Raw genomic sequence first — 26,036 nt, forward strand, 5'->3', positions numbered from 1 at the left:
TCTTGTAAATATATGATTGTCTACTTTTAATTGAAAATATTCCTGGGGAGGTGTTCCGGGCATGCCCCACCGGGAGGAGGCCCCGAGGAAGACCCAGGACATGCTGGAGGGACTATGTCACTCGGCTGACCTGGGAACGCCTTGGGTTCTGCCCGGAAGAGCTGGAGAAAGTGTCTGGGGAGAGGGAAGTCTGGGTATCCCTGGTCAAGCTGCTGCCCCCGCGACCCGGTTCCGGATGAAGCGGAAGAAGATGGATGGATGAATGGATGGATGGATGGATATTATGTAATTTCCTATGACATAGTACAAGTTAGTTGCTAGCTAGTTGTAGTTGCTAGTTTTGGGGAGTGAAGGATGGTACTGTCACTAGTCATTATTGTTCTATGACGATGTACATTCAAAATACCACTGAAAAGTTCCCATTGGTATTGGTGCAGACTAGCTAGGCTTAGCTAAGTTATTACTAGGCTGTTCATCTTGCCACTTAACCAATGCTGTTGGAAACGTTGGCAATGATGGATTAACTGGTTAAAAGCGGCACAGAATTTGATAAATGCTTAAAATTCCCCGTTTTAGAAAAAAAGACACCTACTTCCATGTATCACTCCCAAAAAGCTCAATAAATATGCTTGATTTTAGTGATTAGGTAAGAAAAGGTTCAGCTACAGCAGCATCACCCTCCTCCTTCTGTACTACTCCTTACTAGTGTAGCTCAATAATGAAAAACACAAAACACACCATTCATGATCATGCATTTTAAATTGGACATTGGAAAAGAATTAATATTCAATAAATGCACTACTATGACGTACCTTTTGATTGCAGAGCTGCAGCTGCATGAGTATTCATAACAGGCTGGTGATAAAATTTTGACATTTCTTCAAGCAATATAAATTTAGATTTGTATAACACAATCTGGTGCTTTGAAGTGCTGCAGACTTTTACTTTTTTTTTTTCTAGAAATAATTCCTCTCCCTGAATATTTTCCAGTGCTCTTCCACCCCCACGCAGCCTACTTTATTGTACTGCAACATTTCAAATTTAGACTGACAGCTTAGATTTGTGTGCATAAATGACAGTTTCAATTTTGTTTGGCTTGTAGAATGACAAGGTTGGGACAATATCTGGATTTAGGAGTAAACAAGAGACAAGAATTACCACCTCACAATTGTATGCCTCTGCCAACCAGTCCTCCTGCAGTCTTCATCCACATCTGTCCAGACTCATATATGGAGTGATGACTTTAAAGGAATCCAATAAAAGGTAGGCTACTAAGTGGAATGGACTTGGGATGGAATACAATGCTACAAATATGGATGCTTCACACACATCTTAACAACTGTGGCACAGAACATCTACACAATAATCACAGTTTCAAGGTGGGCACCTGACATTAGTCACCAATTCAGTATCTGGCCAAATATGAAATATGGCCCCAATCTGCCCTTCTGCTCCTGGGTTACGGTGCTAAATAATGGACAGAAAACATTATGACACAGTGAAATTGACACTTGACCTTTTGGAGATAAAATGTCATCAGTTCATCACTTTTATCCTATTATATCTATATTGTATCTTTGAGCCCAAGTGTGGTCCAAATTTGAAGAAAATCACTCAAGTTTTTCCTGAGCTAATATAGATAGAGTAGATAGATAATAATGGGACAGACGGATGGATGAGCAGATGGATACCCCAAAACATTGTGCCTCCAGCCATGGCTATAACCAGCTCACAGGCATCCAAAAAAAATAAAGTGTCTTCCTTGAAGAATCTCAGTTGACTGATGACGCAACTCAGCAGCCCTAGATGTGACACATCTTGAGTTATAGATACAAATGTGTTTTGTGATGTGACAATGACCTCTTACCACCAAAATCTTATCAGTTCATCCTTAAGTCCAAGAGGGTATTTGTAATGCAATTAACACATTCATGAGAATGGGATGAACAGACAGACAGATGGATGGACAGACAGATAACCTGGAAGCATAATGCCACCAGCGTGAAGACATAAAAAATAAAGACACACACAGATTCACACAAAGCAGACACACACTTCCTACTGCTTTCCAACTCCCAGCATTGCAAAAACCTCTTTTACAACAAAACCAGCGCATATATGCAGCTTTTTTTAACGAGTGGTGAGCTTGACAGGAATAGCAATTTATTGCTGACTTTGCTCAATATACACACAGCAGAAACGCAGGGGAGCGTACAAATACCAGATGTACACTGAGTAAGGACAGAGAAAAACAGTGAACAGACTGTATCGACAGTCCAGGATAATGTGATGAACAGCATTCACGACAAGCCAACATGCCATGTGGCTCCGTACACATATTGACATTAGCTTGCTGTTTGCACTATAGGAAGGTAAAACTATATTTGACATGTAATTCTGTTCACAAAAATAAGCAACCATTTTTGTTTGTCTGAATGCAGATTTGACAATTGAGGTGTCACGGAAAAAAACCAGAAGATTATTTCATATCTTTAAAGGTTGCCAAGATCTCACAGTGATTCCCCTGGCTGCCAGGCTAAAATTAATCTTTTTCTTTGACTTTTATTTTTTGTTTGTTTGGGTTTTTTTTACTTCTCTGAACAGTAAAGTGGCTGTCCACAAAGTTTCCACAAGAATGACTGAGGTACAGGATAACTTGTCAAGATTATCAGCTTCACTTCACTTAAGAATGAGGGAATGTCCCAAAATGTGTTTCATTCTGCAAGAAGTAAAATTCAATTTGGGCTTAACAGTAAAGTGGACAGTGATGATGTGGCATCAAACATAAATACAAAGTTGAGACTGTATCTGATTTGTCAGATACTGTCAGCTGACAAAATCAGTAAATGACAGTTAATCAATGTCACTCTTTTATAGCCTAAGCTCAAATCACATCCAGCTAAGGAAATGATTAAAACATAATTATAAATACATTGCATACATTAATTATAAATAATTAACAAAAACTCTTCCCCTTGCACTGCAATATTGTGCATAGTATTTCTGGAGTCTGTTAGCTCCTCTTGTTAGGAAGAGGTAATAGTGTCGAGTAATTTTTGCTGAAATAAATATTGCATGAATGCAAGTAAAAAATTCCAAAACTCTGCCATCTCCTTGGCCTTGGGTGCCTTTGTTCTAAATACTAAACATAGCTTCCTTTTCTTCAGAAAGCAGTTGCTTATCAGCCACGCGACTTCTTACATAATGATACTTTATTTGAGGATTTCCAGTCTGGTTTTATAACTCACCACAGCACAGAGACAGCACTGGTCAAAGTCACAAATGATCTTTTCCTTGCATCAGATGGGGGTCTTGTCTCTGTACTCGTATTGTTAGACCTCAGTGCTGCATTTGATACTGTTGACCATTATATTTTATTAGACCGATTGGAACATTGAATTGGCATTAAAAGCACTGCATTAAGATGGTTTCAGTCTTATTCATCAGATCAAAATTGTTAATGTTGTTCACGTTAATATTGAATCCTCCTTATGCACAAAAGTTAGTCACGGAGTTCCCCAAGGTTCTGTGCTTGGGCCAATACTATTCACCCTTTATATGCTCCTCATCAGTGACAATATTAGGAAACACTCAATATATTTTCACTGTTACGCAAATGACATACAATTATATTTATCAATGCAACCAGATGAAGCCAATCAGCTAACCAAACTAACCAAGACATAAAAACCTGGATGACTTGAAATTTTCAAAACTTCAAAAAGTTATCGTGCTGGGCCCTAAACATCTTACAAACAAATTATTTTGTGATATAGCTACCTTGGATGGCACTACCTTGGCATCCAGCCCCACTGTAAGAAATCTGGGAGTTATTTTTTGACCAGGATATGTCCTGTAACTCACACACAGCCCAAATTTCAAGGACTACCTTTTTTCACCTTCACAACATTGCAAAAATTAGGCACATTCTGTCTCAAAAAGATGCAGAGAAAATAGTCCACATATTTATTACTTCCAGGCTGGACTATTGCACCTCCCTGTTATCACGCTGCCCCAATAAGTCCATAAAGACTCTCCAACTAATCCAGCAAGTGTACTGACTAAAACTCATATTAGAGGACATATTTCTCCTGTTTTGGCTTCTCTACACTGACTGCCTGTAAAATTTAGAATAGACTTTAAAATGCAAGCTAAAATCACATACAAAGCCCCAAATGGTCAAGTACCACCTTATCTCAGAGAGCTCATAGTACCTTATTATCCAACCAGAACTCTACGCTCCCAGGATGCAAGATTCCTAGAGTCAGCAAAAGTAGAACAGGAAAAAGAGCTTTTAGTTATCAAGTTCTATTCTTACGGAACCATCTTTTCCAGCTTTGATCCGGAAGAGAGAGAGACATCCTCTCTATGTTTAAGAGTACACTTAAAACTTTCCTTTTTGATAAAGCTTATAGTTAGAGCTTGCCTAGGCTGGCCCCTAGTTATGCTGCTATAGGCATAGACTGCTGGGGGATCTCCCATGATGCACTGAGCCTCTCTCTCCTCCTCTAACTCTCCTTCCACACATATTCATGTCCCATTAATGCATGGTACTAACTTGATTTTTTCCCTGGAGTCTTTGTGCTTTCTCGTCTCTCAGGTTCCCATGCATCATGCCTGGACCTCCTGCTGTTGTCCTGCTTGACACTGACAACTGTTATTACCACCTCCTATATTTCTGCATTATCATTATTATTATTACTACTGTTATTATTACTACTACTACTATCAAAATCATTATTGTTAATACTGTCATTGTCATTCCTTTTATTTTTAGACAGTCCAGAACCTTTCTGGTTGGCTGAGTTTGAACACGTTCAGTTTGTCAATATTTTATCAATATAGGGCTGGGTATACACCAGGAAATAAAATATAAATAATGCTAACTGATTGGTGACATATAACATGAAATGATCAATACTAACACTGCTGTCTAATCAGCCTTTAGCTGTAATCAATTCAAAGGAGACAATTTCTTTAATCAATTTTAATTTGCTGCGTTTTGTTGGTCAGCTTTGTAAAACCATATTAAGCGAATCCTGTACGAATCCTGTATGTATCACCAGTGTGAATGTGTGATGTGCATCTGCACCAGACATGGATCTATGTGTGCACTCCCTAATCTTTCCAGGGTGAAGGCCATTGCCATCACTAGCATTCTTGCAAGGTAAGAGATAATCTAATCACTTGGGAGACAGAAAGTAGATGCAGGGTAGGTGGGAAGAAGCTACAGAGCTCTGAAAGGACTGAGAGAACAAAAAAACAAGGTGGAGGAGAACAGAGGGCAAAGCAAATCTTTGACTTCCCCTGACAAATAACTGAAGGACATAAGACAAGGTATAAAGCTACAAAGCTAAATGGTGATAAATGAAATTGCTGGCACTGGCCAGCTTCTCTTGTGTATGAAAGTATGAAAGAAGCTGAATGCTACCCCAACAGACGTCCACTTAATTATTCTGTCACATTTTTTATGATTTTCTTTCTGGACATATAATTAGGAAGATCAACACCAACTGGAGGGGTGGGGCTCATTCCCCCATGGAGCCATTGTGTGTCAGAGTAGCCTTCAGAAATGGCACATACAGACTGGACAGCAGCAGCACTCCCAGGTCTGAAGTAAGCTATTCATTGTACAATTCACTGACATACATTAAGACATACTGAAGGGAAGCCAAAATATCCGGGACATGTGCGCTGCCATCTTGCGCTGATGACAACATTCAAAGCCCGCAACTGCGCAGTAGTGAACAGATCAGATCAGATCATATCATCATCATATCAGATCAGAATGGGATTTATTTCTCATACATACACCCACCTGAACCACTCACTGTCAATCATGACATTTCACACCCCTTTTACAACAAGAAAGTTGAGCTTTAATGGTGAAAGACATTGCCTTTTTTGGCCAGAGCAACATGCACTGGAATTTTAGCCAGTCCGACAACTTTTGTAAGTTTCGTATGAGACATGAGAGCAAGTGGCCATGTGTAAAGAGGTTTTTAAGCAGGCAGAATTGGAACTTTTCTCTCAAGTATTCTTCACATGCATACTTTTCATGTGAACAACTGAACTAAACGCCACAAATACCTTCGAGGACAGAGAGAAAGTGAGAACAGTTATCCCCATTTGTACAATTCATTGTGTCAAAACAAAGACGGCACAAAAGACAGAGCTCAAGGAAAGAGATCAGGGAGGTAGTGTGATGCAGCTGTTAGGCTGGCACGCTCACCTTTGACTGTAGTCATGGACCAAGCTTAAAGACTTGCTTTTTGATAGAGTTAAATGAGAGATCATAGTAGTAGTTTTTTTCACCCATACTGAACTCATAAACCTCTATCTACCAGGAGCAACCTTGTTGACCTTTGACCTAAGAGAAAAAAAATACAGCCAACTCATTTTACATCCATAGTGCATCTACCAGCCAGTCGAGCATCAATATCAACTCGTTAGCATGCCAGTTAGCTCTAGGATTCTGGTGTGCATATGAATACATGGGTCTCAATTATTCGTGGTTATATTTCTCAGCAGGGCTCCACTTTCTCATTATCGTAAGCATTAAGATGCACAAGAGACAGTCAGACGCCTCCAGTGATCACCGTCAATTACATGGTGCCTGTCGGGGAGCTGGCCTGAGCCTGTCAGAGAATCATCAACAGTAAGATGAGGATGAAATGACAAAGGCCTGATGTGCAGCTATAGTTAGATGCTCTCAGGTGTGTGCTTCAACCCAAAGCTTCAGTCATTTCACTTTCCAGCCTGTGTCAGGCTGGCAATTATGAAATCAAATTAAACTGAAAATAGAAAACAAAGAAAAACTTTTATTTCTAAATACTTTGGTAAAAACCAAGGACTCATTAATTCAAGTGTGGCCCTAAAAGCTACAGCAGTATTTTTTATTTTATTAGTTTCACTTCAGCTCAGTTTATTGATGGGTTCTGGGAACACAGTGAATCTGCTTCACAAAGTTAGTGTCACAAGGCAAAAACATGAACTGTCAGACAACCAGACACAGATCCCCAGTTTAACCTAATCACCTAAAGCTCTGATGTAGGGGTTAAATCAGAAGTAAAAACAAGCGAAACGTCTTTTATAATCATCTACTGCACTGTAAAAGTGCGTGAACATGGTGTTACATCATTCTAAATATTATGGAAACATCTAACACAAGTGCAATGGCGGCAATAGTTTAAACCTGAAATGCTTGTTCATTAGACAGAATATCAATCAGCAACTATTTTGACAATAAACTAATAGTTCCAAGCAAAAATACCAAAGAATTTGGTCTTTCTCAAAAGTGTGGATTTACAGCTTTTATCTTTCTGAACAAAATATATTTGAAATTCAGACTGTTGGTTGACAAAACCCCAATAAGAATCACTTCAAAAATTACCAAAGAGATGAATTAATAACAGTAGATTTAAATATGTAATATGGAAGAATTCAAAAATTGTCAAATACTGAAAGATTTTGTAAAACGTACACAAGAAATAAGACTGGTCAAGACCTGGTCAGTTGTTGCAATCCATGGCTGGCTCCCCAACCTCTAAACCACAGGGGAGTCACCTTTTCTTAATTTATGTATTATTATTATTATTATTATTGTTGCTGTTGTTGTTGTTGTTATTATTACCTTTGTTAAAATATTACATCAAGGCAGTGTTCTTGAAATTGTCCTTGTCTTAATACAACATTCAACAATTTGAGAAAAAGGAGAAATGTTACCTATTCACCTAAAATAAATACCTTTTGGTAACAGATTCAGGTTTTACTATACAGGTCTTAGATTTTCAAACAGTACTCAGTCTTTCATTTGACATTGAACAATTTTACTCTGACCTTGATTTTTGTTGTAAAAATGGTTTCTCAAATTTTATCAGCCTCTGAGTCATTTCTTCCATTTTGAATGAAAATAAGGTCTTGATATGTGAAGTGCATTTTGTGTCTGGTTTTCTTGTTGAACAGAGGCCTTCCATAAGACCAGTGGTTGGTCTGAGGGTGTCAGTTCTCCAGCTTTGTATGTCTTTTCCTTTTACCCCCTCCTTGCTCACCCCAACCTTTCCTCTCTTGCCAAGGCTACCACCAGGCCAAGCAGGGACATCTGTACAGCAAGGCCATGTGCCATGTTTCCATGCTTAGCTTGCTTAGCTTAACTATAACAGATATCACATAGCAAGCTGTCAGTCCTTCAGCATTTTACATGTGCTGCCAAACCACAATTACTCATCTGCACATCTGCTGCAAATGCTTCAAGAATGCTTTCCAACAAATTTGTTAGAAAGAAAGAAAGTCAGAAACACCCACCCGCATCCCAGCTATTAAGTTTTAGCCTGTCAAAAATGTCAAATATAAGCTGGCAACTAGTAAAGCTAGTTAGTAAAGCCCAATAAATAAACAGAACAGACTGTATCAGCACTTATAGAAGGTGATGTGTCACCTGTAAAATGCCCTGTTCATTACATATTTTGGTCACAATTCTTTAAAAAACAAATTGTGACATTTTAAGAAAGAACTGATTGTGTAATGTTTTGTGTATTGTGCATCAAAATGTCAAAATGTTGGTTTGGGTAGACCAATTTTGAAAAAAATAATGTGTGTATTGAAAAAACAAATATGTGTTACTTGCATGCTTCCTCTATTTTGTTTCTGTGGACATCAGTTCTGCTTTCAACTCTCCTAAAGCTTTTATTGGCAAAATTCATCACATTTGTTTTCTGGCTATGTCTGTGTGCGCTGTCATGTGCTTGCTAACAGGATCCTCATGATGTCACATCATTCTCGGAACTGCATGACTTTTCTGTGCTGAAGCAACAATACCATGCTATTCTAACTTGACCATTTCCAGTTTTACAGCTAAGCCCTCTATTGTAAATGTTCTGATGTTAATCTTTTCGGAATATGCTGCGCTAGGTTAAAATTTTATTTTTCTCAGGAACTCTTTTCTACCTCATCATTTTGTTAAAGGGCACACAGTCTTTATGTCTATATGCTTTTGTCCTCCCACCTGTGTGTGCGCACGTGTATCTGCAGACAGTGCAATGTGTGTGTGTGTGCACCCGTGACAGCATTGTGGACCAGTCAGGAGGAGGGTGTGGATGATGAGGTGCTCTGTGGGCTGAAAATGAGGGCAGTAAAAACCCTTCATGTCAATAATTGCACTACAGAGTCAAATATCCCCCCAGGATACCACAAGAAGACACTGCTTCATTCATCCACAAAAACCAAAAAAAAAAAAAAAAACCAAAAAAAAAAAACACTGTTTGCTAAAAAGGCCACAGAAGTTCTGAGAGATAGTGTAATTAGAAATTTGTGTCATGATGTAGGCACATGCTGGCCAATGGCCTTTCCACAACTTTACAATTTAGATCCCATCACCAGGAAAAATGCCTGTGTGTATTTTGCTGGCTTTGTACAACACTTTTAATCTTCTTATATGAAACAAGCACTGCAAACTCAAACACAAGCACACTTTAGACTTTTACTCTAAAGCCATGACCACAGGCAGTCACAGTGTTGAAATGTTTTGATGCAGCAGGATCAGTGTCAGTGAAACAGAAGGTCAGAGAAAGGTTGATGAGATATCTGACCTGTGTCGACGTCTCTGCTTCCCGTTTAGTCCGGCCTTGAGAAAGCCACTGCGCCGTCACTGTCCTCCCCCGCCGCAGCCCTGGAAGACACCCAGCAGGAGAGAGATTAACCGTATGTGGAGCTGTGTATGTAGACTGTGACATTATAGGTGAGGCAGGTCAATTTATACTGGTAAAGATGGCATTACATGGAGGCACCCAACCTGAATAAAGAGTCTCTCTACTAACATCACAAGAAATTACTTTTATTATTTTTATAATATCAGGCTTATTAAGCTGGAGGGAAAATGAACAGTAACATCACAAAGCCACATATTTCACAAATGCGGAGGCTGTTTAGACTATCATCGAGCAACTCCATTGATGATGAGTTTGGCAGGTGACTGACTTGTGCATTTTTTTTTTTTTAATTTGCATCTGCATGAATTCTCCGAGTGGATAATAAGGTCAGCTGCTGACAAACACTATCCATCAACATGGACTGCGTTTGAACTCCAAGCATCATGATTTAACCAGAGACTCCGTCTCTCCTCCAGGTCTGTGTGGGCACAACAATCTCAGATATCCTGTTCCTGAGGGAGTCATCCATTTTATTTTCCAGCGATCAGTCATTACCACCAGAAGTAGGCTGGTCGGTTAGCCTTGGGTCAGAACTGGATTTCCTTAACTCTAATCCCAGCTCTTTTCCTTCTCTTCCTGGGTCAGTCACAAAGCTCGCAGTGACATTTTGTCCAGCTGCTATGGCTGGCTGTTGAGGAAATGCCACGGGCAGTGATCATCCGAAGGTCTGTTGCACTTTATTCACTTCTTTTCTGATCTTGATGAGTGTATTTCTGTCAGCAATATGTGCTTCAGTGACAAGGGTAAAGAAAATGAGGGAGCAACTGGCCACTAATTTCCTGGGGGAAACCTTGAGCTCCTGTGGCTTGTTCAACACTTCATTAAGCTCAAAAAAAGTCTCCAGACCTGTATGGCTGAAACAATTCATCTGATCTACCAGTCAGTCGTACATTATAGATAGCTATGCATATAGATATGGCTTTAAGTTCAAAATGCCTTTGAATTCATTTTTACAGATGACCGCGTGGACCGCGGAACAATGATGACAAAACAGTAAAACTGTAATTTTATCTCTTCCAATCAATTCTTCATCTCCATCTTTTTATACCAGAGAGCTCAGTGTAGAAAACCCAGTGTTCCATGGTTGGATGTATGCATGAACACTGCTTAAGGTCTATGTGCTTACATATGTTCTCTGTGTGGACATCATTTTATGCATCTGGCTCCTGCAGCACAGCTCAGATGTTTGCAAAGTCAGAATTCATTTAATTCAAGTCAGATTTCTCACTCCTACATAGACACTGGCTCATCACCAGCAATCTGTCTTCATAAAAGCTGATTAAAAACTAAAAATAAATATGCCATAATCATTGGAAAACTATTTTCCCAGGTTCTGTTTCACCATTTGTCTCACAGGGTTGATTTAAGTCGGCGCACTAGTGCAGTCCTGTGGAATAATGACTCCCATTTTCACTGAGCAAGGATCTCAACAGGATGACTAGATTAGCTCAGATGAATCATGAGCTCACTTCAAATTGACAAAAACACTTCTCGGGACGTTGAATTTAAAAGAGAGTGATTTATACATGTCGGCTTGAGCTGGCTGTACGTTCTATCACAGATAGCATTGGAACGTCACAGTGTTATTTTAACAGAATAGCAATGAACAAAACAGACAGAGGGGTTTTTAGAACTTTCATTTCAACTCGGCAGAACATTTAATTGATATCATCTGTAAGACAGAACAAGACACAATAAAAGGCTGGAGTATAATGGACTTATAGAGCATTCAGTCTGCAGATTATCAAGGGTTTGAATCAAATACACACACACACACTGCAAGCAAAAAAGGAGGCAGCAAGACAAGATTTGTAATGATCTCCTTTTCCATGTTCGCCAAATAAATAACAGAAAATGTTTTAAACCAGAGGCCAACACAAAACATCTGAGAAATGAGAAGAACAAACTGTCTGAGTTTACTTTGCAAAAAATCAGTAATAAGCTTGGGACTGCAAACATGGTTATTAGCCCGTCAGCATGAGGACAGTGGTAGTAGTATGAGTATTGTAGGTCTTAATTATTTCTCCCTGGAACAATGTATCCTCCCATCTCCAACTTTTGGCTTCCTGTTCGGCCCCAATCAGGCTGCCTGAAGCTGCTAATGAGAAGTCAGACACAGAAACATGTAAATGAGCTTCAGTCTGAATCACACTAATGGTGACATTAACTGTGGAGCTCAGGCTGTCGGGTACCTGACAGATAATGCGGCAGGATCAAGAACATGATGGAAGAAGTGATGATGTATCCAAAGGTACATGTTCAGTGATGATCACCAAACATGGAATTATTTCCTTTCTCTCCAAACTAGATAAAGACATTTTGGCTTAGGTTAACACAGGATATCTTTTTATTGCTTACACATAGTCTGGTTATGCAGTATACAGTTTTTCTTATGTAAAAGAAAACTTAACTTCTGCTACATTTGAGAGTAGATTAAAACGGGTTCCAATTTGATAATCAGACTTAACATTGGATTCAGATTAAATATATAAATGAAACACAAGTCTAATGGAATTACAGTGATTTCTGCTTTTACTCATGCATGCCATACTATACATGAGTACATAGTGTATATTGTGTTTACGTTACGTTTTTGCTTATTGACAGAAAGTGCCTGTATTCTATTCAATTAAGTGGCCCTGAGTGTCAGTGATGCCAAATCTGAAAACACAACCAAATTATTGACTGAGCAAGATGGTAAACGGGAGCCAACATTTATCCATTCACACGCACATTCACACACCAATGCAACAGAGCATTGTGGGGTTTTGCCCAAGGACACTTTGACATGTGGTCCACAGGGACCAGGAACTGAACCACTGACCTTCCAAGTGGTGGGCAACCGCTCTAACTCCTAAGCCAACAGCTAACTGGACTAAGATCCCACTTGAAAGTCCATCACATTGATCTAACAACAGTGTCCAGCAAGGACGTTTCACTGGTCACCACAGGCCTCTGCCATGTTCTTGTCATACACATTCCTGCAAAGCACTGAATTCCTACTGGGAAAGGCACTTGCCACTCTATCTGTTTGTACTGTTATCCATTAAGCTTCTTCACTGTCAAGTGAGCTTTTCGTACTATGCAATCTGCATAGCTAAATAACACCTCCACAAAGGGAATGTAGTGAGCCATGGACTGTGCTTTGTGCTCCATATCAAAAAAGAACCTGATGTGAATTTGACCTGTGAAATGAAATGCTGATAGCCTAAATTGTTCAGGTTGGGAAAAATCAAATGCTTTACCCTCCAAGCAAAGGTCAGCATTAACTGCTGATAAAACTGAAGAGACTCTATAAAATGTCAGCAGCACTTGGCCTGGATTTGCTACATACAGGGCGGGGGAAACATTTCTGTGACATTTGAGGATTTCAGGGAAGGGACAAGCAAAATAATAAGTTAAGCAGAATGCAATAGAAAGTAGTAGATGTCTATGGTTGCTTGGGATGTAGATCCTGTTTTCTCAATTGTTTTTCCACTCTGACATGGCAGTGCACACGTTGACCATGGTGTGGCACGCTCTGCTCGTGTCCCCCACATCTGACCCACCATGACATCACAGAGCAGGACTGGTGCCTGTCCTCAATCAAGGCATGAGTGTAGTGCCGGGCTCAAACCTAACCTTTTTTTTCACAAGGAGTGCATGTGCTCCTAAATTAAAAAAAAAAAGGAAAATGACGAGCACGGAAGGAAATTTAGGAGCACAGTGGAAAATGTTCAAGTTTATTAACAAACAGCTACATATTCTTCCTGCAATGTGGCTGTGTGCATTTAAAGTTCTAAAATGACTGATCATCAGTAAGCTTCCAGACACTTCGTTTTGTTTGTCGATTCTTACTTTGGGTATAACCCTGTTCACCTTTCCAGCAGCTGGGGAAACAACAGAGAAGACTTTTCTTGGTCCTGAGAAGCTGCATTATTTATAAAGTGACACTAATCTATACTGTATTTTTGCTGCCAGACTGTCCCATTTGCTTTCACTGTCACTTTTACTTTTACTTGCTTTGTCACTGGCTCTCTCTCACTCAGTCAGCCTCACACACATCATACACTGCCCTACTCAGGCACTGCTGATATGCAAGCATTAATTTACAGCCTATCATACCAATATGTATTTTTTTAATGTTGTTCATTTTCCTTGGGATGTGGGACTTGCAGATTTTCATTTGCAGAAATTAACACTGTTTGAAATAGGCAACTAAAAACTTTTTGTAATTTCATATCTGCAGTGCAAAGCAATAATCTCATTGTTCTATTTTACTCCTCCTTTCATTTTGTTTTCTTCATTCCACAGATACACACTTACTTTTCCTACTACCGCTTCACAACCAGGGGGTAGCCAGGGATTTGCCACCATCTGCCAACTGCTCATTCAATAAAACTTGTTCTTCATCTAGATCTGCTTACCTATTTCTGTCAGCAAACACTGCACAAGAAGAACGGGGGAAAAAGCAGCAAACAATTCCATAGTGCTGTTGATGTAAAATGTGGTGTCAGAGTGGGTTGAACCAATATAACTATTTTTATTTATTTTAGATGTAGAATTATCCTTAATAATTGAACATCACCTGGATTTGAAGGTCATCTTTATAATTCCATCCTGTATACTAAATGAATTTAATACAAGAGCTCCAACTTTAGTGTTCAGAGTTGAGTTCTGACAGTCTGTTCAGTCTCAGGATCTGGTTCCTGATTCCACACTTGTAAATTATTTGGGTTTTTAAGCTCTTAATCTCTCAAATGAAGTTTACTGTTTCAAATATATACCAATCAGCTGACTGAAAGAAAACTGTCTGGCTGCAGCTTGTGTAACATGAACATTTTTTGGTTTTCTTCATTTTATATCGCTGTAAATTGAGGGTAATGTAAACACCAGGTTTTGACCGAGAAGAAGAATACATGGAATTAAAAAAAACGATAGCAGCCCCGGTTCTGCTGCATTTTTAAAATCAAAATCAATGCAGCATCAGTTAAAATCAATTAAAACTGTCTATTGTGAATCTGACAATCTTATCAGAGTGCAATTGGTATTGTTTGAGAACCCTTTTGAGAACTGCAAATTCCTGAAGTTTCAGTGAACCCAACTTGGGTGAACATCTTTATCGTAAGCAACATCTTTTCCCATGCCGTACGGAAACACTTGAGTTGTTGGCATGTCACAGGCTCTGATCATGGTTTCATACAGTGAAGCACAGTACAGATCCAGATATGTACTACAAGTTAGTGGAAATTCAACATTTTTAAATGCCATTGAGCTTAAGCGGAACTCCAGTCTCCTTCCACAGAGCAGTCCTTCACCAAGCCCCCATCGCTGCATATAGCTCAAAGGATGCCCACCCATTCCACTTGAATTTCTATGGAAAATAGTGATTACTGTAGCGTTCACTTAGCTAATAAAAATACTCCAATGGTAGAGATATAGTACTGACCTGAGGCTAGAAAAGAACAGAGCTTTGTTCAGATACAGTGATCTATGCTAGTTCCATACAATGGCTGTTGCACAAATTTGATTTTCACCTGTAGGAAGAACACAGTGAAATATAACGTACTGGCAATGTAAATCTGCGGAGGACTGTGCCAAATACCATTTTTAGGGCTTCACAGCCTCAGCGAAGATTGTCTGCAAATATTCAAAGCTGGGGGTGGGGGAGGGGCACATGTTATTGAACGTATTCACCAGTATACTTTGACAGTAGACAAAGACAGGAATCAAGACATCAGCAACTGTCGCCCCCTCTAAAATCTCAAGTCAACTTGAGCGAATGAGTGAGGAGCAGCTACGAATATGGGGGGTTGAGCTTTTGATCCTCACAGTCCCATGCTCCTGGGGCCATGTTTGTGCTCTCTTTATTCAAATACTGATTTTGAGCATCAATTAGGGTTAGGCATTAGGGTCAGCCCTAGTAAATCCAAATAATCCAAACTAAAAGCTTACAGCCTGTTGATATAATTTCCAGGCTTCAGACAATCACATCTCACTTTGTCTTTAGCGCCATTGCAGAGCCATGAGAGTGTTTGGGGTAGTGCCCAAGGTATGGCCCTGAAAATATGAATATCTGCAAAGAATGTTCCTTCACTGCCAAAATTAACAAATGACACATTGGTATAAAGTCATTATGGTATCCTCTCTACAGAAAACATTAAGGCTGGCTAATAGCTTCAGCAGAGGCATTAGAGGTTGAAGGGGATGAGGTTCTCCATCATGTTGCTCCTCCTGAGTGATCGACTGTGACTTGACGAGGCTTTGGGGCGTTTAATAAACACCAGGCAGATGTAATACCAAACCTCCAAGTCAACAAATCACTGCTGTTCTTTGCTTCATTTCTCCTGGCTGCAACTCTTCCACAGAGTCTCCTGTGAAGCTTTTCAATTACACAATCACTTTGTGTGACAGTGTGTGTGAGCGAGTCTGTCAGATGGTACATGTGTGCTTCGTAAGCCGATCTCCTCCATTCTGCAGGGGAGGAATAAAGCAGTGGTGGATGGATGGATGGACGAATGGATGGATGCGTGAATGGAAGAGGATAAGGAAAGGCAAAAAAGGATGAGATGGGCCGTTCCTCTAACCAAGATCCTAAACCTCATTCCCCAGTTTAGCAGAGAGCTCATTGGATACACTGTCTTATCCGCCTGCTCAAACGCCAACCTCGGGGCTTCCGTTCACAGTCAGAGACACAGATAGAGCTTTCTATGGTAAATGATCTTTTAAATACTGCCTTTCATGTCTTGTTCCTCACCCTCCTCTTCGTCTTGTTCACTATTACAGCTCTGTTAGTCGTGCTAGATGGTTTTATGTCTGCTTGTTTGGAAAAGCGGAGGCTGAAGAGCACAGAGTGTCTTCAAAGTTTCACAGCTTTCTGACCTCTACAACTAGTCTGAGGCAGAAGGGGAATGATGAGTCGGACAAAGTTTGAAAGAGGCAGTTCAGCGTGTCTTCCAAAACGGCTGCCCCCTGGGTCCAAAGAAAATCAATTTATGTTTAAGAAGGTGTTATACTCCGAACTCCGAGTTTTTAAGCTCTTCTACGAGCTGGTAGCTCCATAAACTGAAAATCTCATGATGGAAAAGGGTTAAGAGGTGAAGCTCAGCCTCTCAGAGCTCCCTAAAGAATGGCAGCCCACTTTGCCAGATATAAAATCCACATTTATCGTGGATCAGGCTCTGAATCCAGTTTAAAGTCACAACATTGACAAAAGGGGAAGGCTCGGACAAATTTCCCTCCATGATGTAATCCACATTGGACTTTGGGTAGTAATCAAAAGAAGTGTGCCACTTATTAGAGGAATCACTTTGCTATTTCACACCCATTTTGAAATTAAACTGAGAGGTGTACTAAGGTAGAAGTTATTCCTTCATGCTCCTTATTCTCCATCTTGCTACTTTCCTCATGATCACCAAGCAAACCAGAATTAAAAGTCCCTGAATTTTCTGCTTCCATTTGTGCAAGTGTTTGCTATTACTAGTCACTTTCAGAAACATGAAGCACTTCACCAATGTTACATCCATCCATCCATTTTCTATACTGCTTATCCGTCAGGGTCGCAGGGGAGCTGGAGCCTATCCCAGCTGACTACGGGCGAGAGGCGGGGTACACCCTGGACTGGTCGCCAGCCAGTCGCAGGGCTGACACACAAAGACAAACAACCACACACTCACAATGTAGAGTAGCCAATTAACCTAATGTGCATGTTTTTGGTATTGTGGGAGGAAGCCGGTGTACCCGGAGAAAACCCACGCAGGCACAGGGAGAACATGCAAACTCCACACAGAAGAGCCCAGACCGGGATTCGAACCTGGAATCCTCTTGCTATGAAGCGACAGTGCTAACCACTGCACCGTGCCGCCCCCAATGTTAGATGTCAAAGTGAATTTCCTAGTCACTGGGTGTTCTACTCAGCCTGTGAAAACAGTGTTTTCTGTGGCTCTGGAGAAGCGATGTCAAGTCAGAGATAATAGCTTACAGTTTTTTTTGACAGAAAGATGTGGGCCTTTACAAGACAGAAACTGTCTGTAAAGGTAAGGATACAATTGAAAAGCCAACCAGTTTGTTCGATGTGTCTTCCAACCACATCAAACCTCAACCTCCATACAGTCATTCGTCGAAGGCATTTATGGTGTTGCTCTCATTTGCACACGACAAGTTACAGTAGTTGCGTGAAGAAGTCCCAGCCTAGTCAAGCGAGCATGAACTGATGAAGCTTCTTGGATGAGAAGTGAAACGTCTTCAAAGACAAATAACTAAGTCCAGTTGCGTTTGATTGAATTTCCTTGAGATAACCATGACCTGGATGAATGAGAATATTCACAGGCTAACTCAGTTAAACTTTCAGTCACCTACCTGGTTTATTGCTCTGGGGTGCATAATATGTAAACGCAATGTATAACCTTCAAGGCCAGACCAAGGGCCTCATTTATTGAATGAACTTAGGATCAATTTTGATCTTAAGTAGAACTTACGCAGAAAACCACAGTCGTATTTATAAAACCTTATGTAAGCAATTCTCCTGCTGGTTATGTTGGGGTATTGCAGTCTGGGACGCATAAGTGTCCAAGCCAGTGGTGAACTTTACAGGCACCCATTGTGATAGGAATTCAACCTGTGAGGAATTTATTGCCAGCCTATTTTATTTTTAATATCATCCACAGCTGTGTCTTTCTGCCTCCTCTCATTCACTGCAGCAGTGACATACTCCTAAACTGTGTGTTAGGCTCTATTTGTCAAGTCAAGTCAAGTCAAGTCAATTTTTACAAGCAGTTTGTCTCAAAGGGCTTAACATAACATCAGCAACATCCTCTGCCCTTCGACCCTCACATCGACTAAGGAAAAACTCCCAGAAAAACCTTTAACAGGAAAAAATGGAAGAAACCTCAGGGTGAGCAACAGAGGAGGGATCCCTCACCCAGGACGGGCAGACGTGCAATGGATGTTGTACAGGCAGGAAAGCAATTTGCAACATGAGAAATGACATTACTAAAAAGATAAGCAAAACAAAATCTCAACGGTTTAGTTTCACTTTTTGCTACCACCTCAATATGATTTTAACATTTCACAAGTTATAGGAAATTTATAGTATTGAAAATTATAATGAACTGCTGTAACATTCATGTATTCTTTTTTTTTTTTTTTATGTGATGTTGAGAATCACTATCCTATCAGTTCGATTTCGGCCCATAGGGAGAACCACCCCGCCCATAGTCGGTACATAGAGGAATGACAGGCAGATGTCAACAATACACATTGGGTTGGTCATAGAGCCGGCTACAGTTCAACTTGAAGATCTGGATGGAGAGATACCTGCAGAAAGATACAGAGAGAGAGAGAGAGAGAAAGGGAGGGAGAGACACAAGACTACGAGGAGCACTGGACACACAGTTAGTGACATAAAATAATGAACTGCATGTTAATCTGACGAGGGGAGAGGATAGAAGAGGAAAAGGAGGAGGGGAAACTGCTTGGTGGATCATGTTTGTGTCCCCCGGCAGCATAGGCCTATAGCAGCTTAGCTATGATAGAGATTTAAAGATTAACAGTTAGTCAGACCTATTCTACCTGTGGCTATATATCATGAGGTGGGTGAAACTATGCCTACCAGCCCTACACACTTTATTTGGTGCTAACTATATGCTTTACTAAACAGAAAGGTTTTAAGTTTAGTCTTAAAAGTGGAGGTGGTGTCTGCCTGTCGAACCCAGATTGGCAACTGGTTCCACAGCAGGGGTGCCTGATAGCTAAAGGCTCGTCCTCCCGTTCTACTTTTATAAATTCTGGGAACTGTAAGTAAACCTGCACTCTGTGATCTGAGTGTTCTATTGGGAATATATGGGACTATTAGATCCTGCAGGTATGATGGGGCGAGTCCATTTAGGGCCTTATATGTAAGTAGGAGAATTTTAAAGTCTATTCTGAATTTTACCGGAAGCCAGTGAAGAGAAGCTAAGATGGGGGAGATATGATCCCTTTTACTGATTCCTGTTAAAACTCTAGCTGCTGCATTTTGGATCAGCTGCAGGTTATTAATAGAATAATTTGGACATCCTGACAATAGTGAGTTGCAGTAGTCCAGCCTAGAAGTAACAAAAGCATGAACAAGTTTTTCAGCATCACTCTGAGAGAGGACACTCCTAATCTTAGCAATATTACGGAGGTGAAAGAAGGCGGTCTTAGAGGTCTGGGTTTGTCTACCCACAATTTATTTCACCGAATAATACATGTTGCCTGGTTTCAATCACTAATGTTACAAAACTTACAAATGGGATTCGTAGAACCTGCTTTGGCATTTTTTTTTATGCTCAGCATCTTTTATGGATCCACACTGTCAGAAATGATCAAAGTTCGAGTATAAATCTAAGAACATTTTTAAAAATGAGGCTCCAGGAATTTTAATGGCTTGCAATTACTTGGTCTGTCCCAGATTTCTCTGCATCATTGTACAGTGAACTATATAAAAAACAATACAATCTAAAAACAAAAACACTTTCTTTCTCTATATCAGGTAATTCATCCCAACTCAAAATGTATATCCATGAAGCATCATGAATGAAATTAATCAAATATAATGAAATGATGCAAATTCAATTGAGGTCTGTAAGTGAGGTAATATGACACAGCATCATCTTTGTTCATTATGAGGCATTTACTTTCTGTGTGCTATTTTAATCCTGCCATTTTAAATTGCCATTTGGGAAAGATAGTGAAAATAATCCACAAAACGTGACATGATTATTTAATTTGCTTTTAGAGGGGACATCTATCTTCACAAATAAAGCAAAAATGTTTGAAATAATTAATCACTTGGGGATAACATGTTTTGTCTTTTGTCTGAATAAGCAGACAGAAGGTATTTTTATAATTTCTACACTGGTGAACGCTATATAATGCACAGTTTTTAGCTTCAAGGTAAGTTCCTGTAAATTAAATTAAACTTCCCATAAGCAATGTGAGTAATAGTATAGTATAATAGTATACAGATAAGAGCATGATTTATAGAAAAGTTATGATAGTTAATTAGAAAAAATGTATGAGAATAGCAGCAATTATGTAAATAGTCACGTCTCTCTTGATTCTTAATTCTGAAATCTGCCTTTAATTGCAGAAAGTGTTAGAACTCATTTTCTCAACCTACAGTAAATTAGACAGCATAGTGACCCATGAGAACACTGAGAAACCTCTAATAAGAAAGAGAAAAAAGGCCATTATTTCTGTATGAAGGTTTTCACTGTGTTTCAACTCTGTTTTTCTGGATGGCATTTTGCCTGCAAATTTATTCAATGCAAATGCAGTCCCTGTGATTATCCTTAATTCTAGACTAAACCCAAAATCAGCTGCATCTGGACTTTCTATGTTAGTTGGAAAAATAATCGTGGACAAGGATTAGAGAGCACAAAATTAGATGGAAGTAATTTACATTTCAGAAGGCCAAAACAGCCATGATTTTTGCTATAAATAGGCTACTTTTCAATTATATCTACAGGCTAACGGTTGTGAATACTGCAAGGCACAGATGAGCAAGGTGTGTTTTAGAACTTAGAACTCCAGGCCACAGCAAATGAGGTTTGGCCTTGTAAAGCATTCATCCATAGCAGAGATGATTCGCTGCAGCATCAGACTTGCCTTTGTGCTTTGTGCTGGCTGAATGGACCTGGACAGTGCTGATTGTTACCTGTAACATCTAGTTTTAAGAAGCACGAAATGGGCTGACAGAGCAGCTACCGCAGCCTGAACGGCTGGACTCAGACAGCCTCATCTGGCCAGATGCGATCATGCTGGGCTGTAGCACATGAAAAACTCAACAGGCACATCAGCTGTGACATACTGTTTCACTAAATTAGACATACATATACCTTTTCATCCCTCTAGCTGTATCAAGCCATGGAGATAGTTTAGGGTTTGTTTTACCTCTAAGATATCTGCCTGCAACACAGTTTATTTGTGGAATCAGCAAAATTACATTTAAAAAAAAAAAACTGTGTCCTTGTTGCTCTGGATAAACCACACAAAATACTGTCAACAATTCATTTGCGGGAAAAGTAATTCCATAAACCTTCATTTTATTTCGGTTCAGGCTCAAATCTGAGGAAGGCATCAAAACACAAATAAATCTTAACCCATTTAGATGATTAGGAAGCACACGTAATCCAGGTGAGCCAACCCTGTTTTGCCTCGTGTGAACATGGACCTTTCACTCTTGTCCATTTCTGGTACAACGTTGCAATACAATCGAATTGTTTGACTCCATCTCAGTATGAACTATGATGCTTTAAACACTGACAGAACTTTGTCAAAATAATGTTCCTGGGACTTCACCAAACCTAAAAACTGACTGGGAGATAAATCACTGCCACGAGATGGAGGATATAATACAACACACCCTCACTGTACCACAGAGCATTATGCCATTTGTTTGCTGTCATTTATAGCTGTGCTACATACACAGGCACAGAGCGGGCAGCAGGTCAGACGAAGTGAAAGTAACACTTTCTAAAAAGTACAAATAGTACGAAAGCAATATTTCCACCTGCTTTGTCCACATTTGCTGTTTTACACAGTCAAAGCTCACTTGTTAAGGTCATAGCGAATTGTTACGGAAAAGCTACAATAAAAGCTGTCCATATTTAGCCTTTATCTATATTCCCATATTTGTGTAATGTAAACGTGTTTTTTAAATAAATCTCATTTATTTATGATAATAGTCATATAACATTAAATCATCAAACCCTAAAATACCAAAGTTAGCACGACTCATCCTCTTGGTACCATAGATATCTGCGCAAAATGTCATCCAATGGTTGTAAAGAAACCTTACTCTAGACGCACAGACCAACCAACACTATAATCTAGAGGCACATTACTCTGTTACCACAGCTACAGATGTATATAGAATATAAATACAGAAAACAGTCTACTGTCAACAGCAGTCACATCAATATCAGCCCTGAAAATCCATATTGTTCAGGTGTTAGAATTAACATCACAGTCAATGTATTCAGTTCTCTTCCACTTTCAAAAACACATAAAGTATGAACATACCGTCCAAGCAATCTGTCCTTATTTTATAGTTTTTCTTTGCTTGTTCATTCAAATACTAGCCCTGTGCTTCTCCACGCCTCTCTCTCACACACACACACCTCACACTCTTGTTATTTATTTTTTTTTTTTTTTTTTATTTACTCTGTGAACCCTGAGGGACTCAGGGCCAGCCGGCATCAAGAGAGAAAACCAGAGGATTCACGCTCACACCCAGCACTCGCCCAGCCAGCTATCACTGCAGGACGCTGGGGAAAAACAATGAGCGGCGTGATGTCTATCTGACAGTTACTCCAGCGGCTGAAAGATAGAGAGGGAGCATGGCTAAGAGGGGTGGGCAGACAAAGGAGGAATAATACACGGCAAATACTTTATCTTCTTGAGAAATGACTGTGTGGATTCACTTTGTAAAGGGAGCAGAGACTGCTCTCTAGGGAGACAAAAATGGGAAGAGATAAAGTGGGTAATTTCAATGGGGGGGGCAATCAGCTGCTTTTATGTTATCAGATTCAAACCCACCTTTGCTTGGCCTATTACCCTTTATTCTTGTGCTGTCTCTGACAACGAATGCTGTTTGTAATGACAGCTCTGCTCTGTTTGCATTGTTGCTGCTTTACTATTTCATACACACATACCCAGTCCTACTCAAGTGCTGCATCCCATCTCCCTTTTTCTTGTTCTTCTTTCCCCTGGGGTTAATACCCAGTGTGGAACTGAAAAGAACCGAGACAGCACAGCGTACGCTTTCCCCGCCATCCGGTGCCAGACTGAATGGGAATGGATAATACTTTTTTTGTGTTGCTTTAGCCCACTTTGGAGACTTTTTTGCGGGATTGGGGATGGTGGTGAAAAGTTAGATAGAGAAACAGAGAGGGGTGTCAGTTTTCCCCACAACTGAGAATTAACACTTTGAGAAACTCAAATGCATTTCCAGCTCCTGCAGTACAAATATTACGCATTAAAGGTTGGCCGTGTACGTCAGCATAGCTGCTTCCTTTTCAGTGGACATTAAGGACACTTACTTCTAATGCAGCTAAGTCTCATTAAAAGATAAATCCTGCACTGACCAGGAACTCATTTTTGTGATCTCTGTCTGTTGGGGCATGAGCCAAGGGGCTATAATGACAACAGTCATTGAACTCATCTGTCTCATCTAATCAGCAACTGACTGACAGTCTTTTATAACTTAATGTTGTGTAATACCCTGTATGTGTGCCTTTATATTTGATGTTTGGAAAAGATATTTAAATGTATTTAAATGAGAAGCCTAACTTTGCTTTTAGTGGATTCTGTTATTATTGACCAAGCATTTCAATTATCTTCATGAATTACACATCATGGGCAGAAACGCGTTTCTAAAAGGCAAAACATCTAAAAGTCACAAACATGACAAGAGTCTTGAAAAGAGAAGAATTTTTTTTTTTCACTTCATCATGATTTGACATGTTTTTTTTTTTTGGTTCAATGCAACAAAGAGCTGGACTGAAATCATCTGAACATAGTTGATGATTTCTTATCTTTTCAGCTTTACAACAGTAGCACAGACTCTTTAGGAGTGTGTTGAATTAATCAGTTTAAATAAATCAACTCACAGATATCTTTGATGCAAAGACAGAAAGGGTGAGAGTCCATACTTACCTCGTCTGTCCAAGAACACCAAAAACCAAGTGAGAATTCTAATCAGTGTAATCACAGGCTGCGAGAACATTAATAGCCAGTCAACAAAATCTGCATACTTTAATCTTCAAAATAGCAGGAATCCAAGGATTTGCGTTAAAGTATGATTCAGTGAAACTTGTCCACGATTTGATCTCAAGTAGCTCAGAGTATTGCAAGGTGCAGATCAGATCCCAGGGAAAGCTCAAGACAAAGAAAAGTACACACATCACATACGATCCCCTTCTCAAAGTCCCATTACACCACAACAGCCCACATAAAACTGTAAAAGCACTATACAAATCAATAGCTCCATGAATACATCACTCATGCTATCAACATGTCTAAGTAATGCCTTTAGAATATGCTGGTGTACTGTTAGTTTATGGCTGTTTTCCCAAAGCACCATTCTCATTTAAAAGCAAAATGACTGCTTAACTATTCCAAAAAGCACAGCATTCACATTCACTTTGTCAGTTACCCCAGTAAAATGCACTCTGTCTCTGTCGGTGATTTCATTGTAAAAAAATAAATAAAGTCTGAATGTAAATACTGTATGTTGGTCTCTTCATGTCTGTTTTGAAACAAAGTAAATTACAGATGTAGAAGTTTCAGTATGAATAATGATTTTAGTAAAGATGAAGGAAAACTTGTGCTATATACATATTTATAACCATGCAGCAAGATAAGTCAAACAGAAATAATGGAAGATAGAGAAGAGATGAGAATAGAATAACTCTAACTTAAAAAAAAATGCAAAAATTAGGGACCCCAAAACACAGGAGTTTAAATCAGAGGAAGGTGAACTGCTCAGTTGATCTGACCCAACTGAAAGGACAATAGGTTTTGAAAAACCCATGGGGATGTGTGACAGATGCAGGCAGTAGGACCTGCCAGTGATGAACTAGTGCTCTCCACATAAGTATTGTGTGAGTGCCATCGCGAATCTATCCCCCTATAAACAGCTTACTCTTATATTTCCCATATCCTAAATCCCCACAGACTTCATCTCTTCCCCTGATACTTCATCTCTTTCTCAGTTCAAGTGTACCTGAGCCCGTCCCAGTCTTAATGATGCTCACAGTGAAGGAGACTCTTTGGTTGCGTGTGTGTGTGTGTGTGGTGGTGGTGGTGGGGGGTGTATATCAGTGTGAGTACTCTCCCAGGGAAAGTGGTTCCCTATCAGTACTGATGATTGTTAGAGGCTCTGTTCACCTTCCTTCACACCTGGCACAATGAGAGCTACCTTCAGACTGTCTGCGTGAGACAGAATAATAATAATAGATCCAAATGATACACCACAAATACTTACTGCAATTCCTGAAAAGCAGTAACATTTACATATAAATAAGCGTGGGTTTAGCTTGTCTTTATCACCAAGTGATTCAACACAGCAGTCATTCAAAGGAGCTGCGAACACCTACTTTAGACAGGCTGTTATGAAAAACTGTTCACTTGGTTGTGTTTTCACTTTAGTTTCACATCAAGGAGGAAAATAACAAAAGCTTTCTCAATGTCTGGGAAGTTTTGCTATTGTAAACCTTAAATATGGTAAAAAATGCTTTATAACAGTTTGACAACAAAAAAAAAAATCAAAGCTCAATATGATTGCAGGTCACATTTGTTTGTCATCTTAATATCCTAAACCAT

The 26,036-nt window shown here is 39.7% G+C and overlaps 1 protein-coding gene across 1 annotated transcript in view; it reads right to left on the reverse strand.

Moving 5' to 3' along the window:
* Positions 1 to 26,036, reverse strand: part of adam19a (ADAM metallopeptidase domain 19a) — a 166,165-nt gene that overhangs the window by 129,464 nt on the left and 10,665 nt on the right. Inside the window, exon 2 of the mRNA XM_046381226.1 lies at positions 9,588 to 9,667. Within this exon, the coding sequence (XP_046237182.1) occupies positions 9,588 to 9,667 (80 nt within the window). The remainder of the gene's footprint in view (positions 1 to 9,587; positions 9,668 to 26,036) is intronic.

Source organism: Scatophagus argus, chromosome 23 (assembly GCF_020382885.2).
Source record: "Scatophagus argus isolate fScaArg1 chromosome 23, fScaArg1.pri, whole genome shotgun sequence".
NCBI lineage: Eukaryota > Metazoa > Chordata > Actinopteri > Scatophagidae > Scatophagus > Scatophagus argus.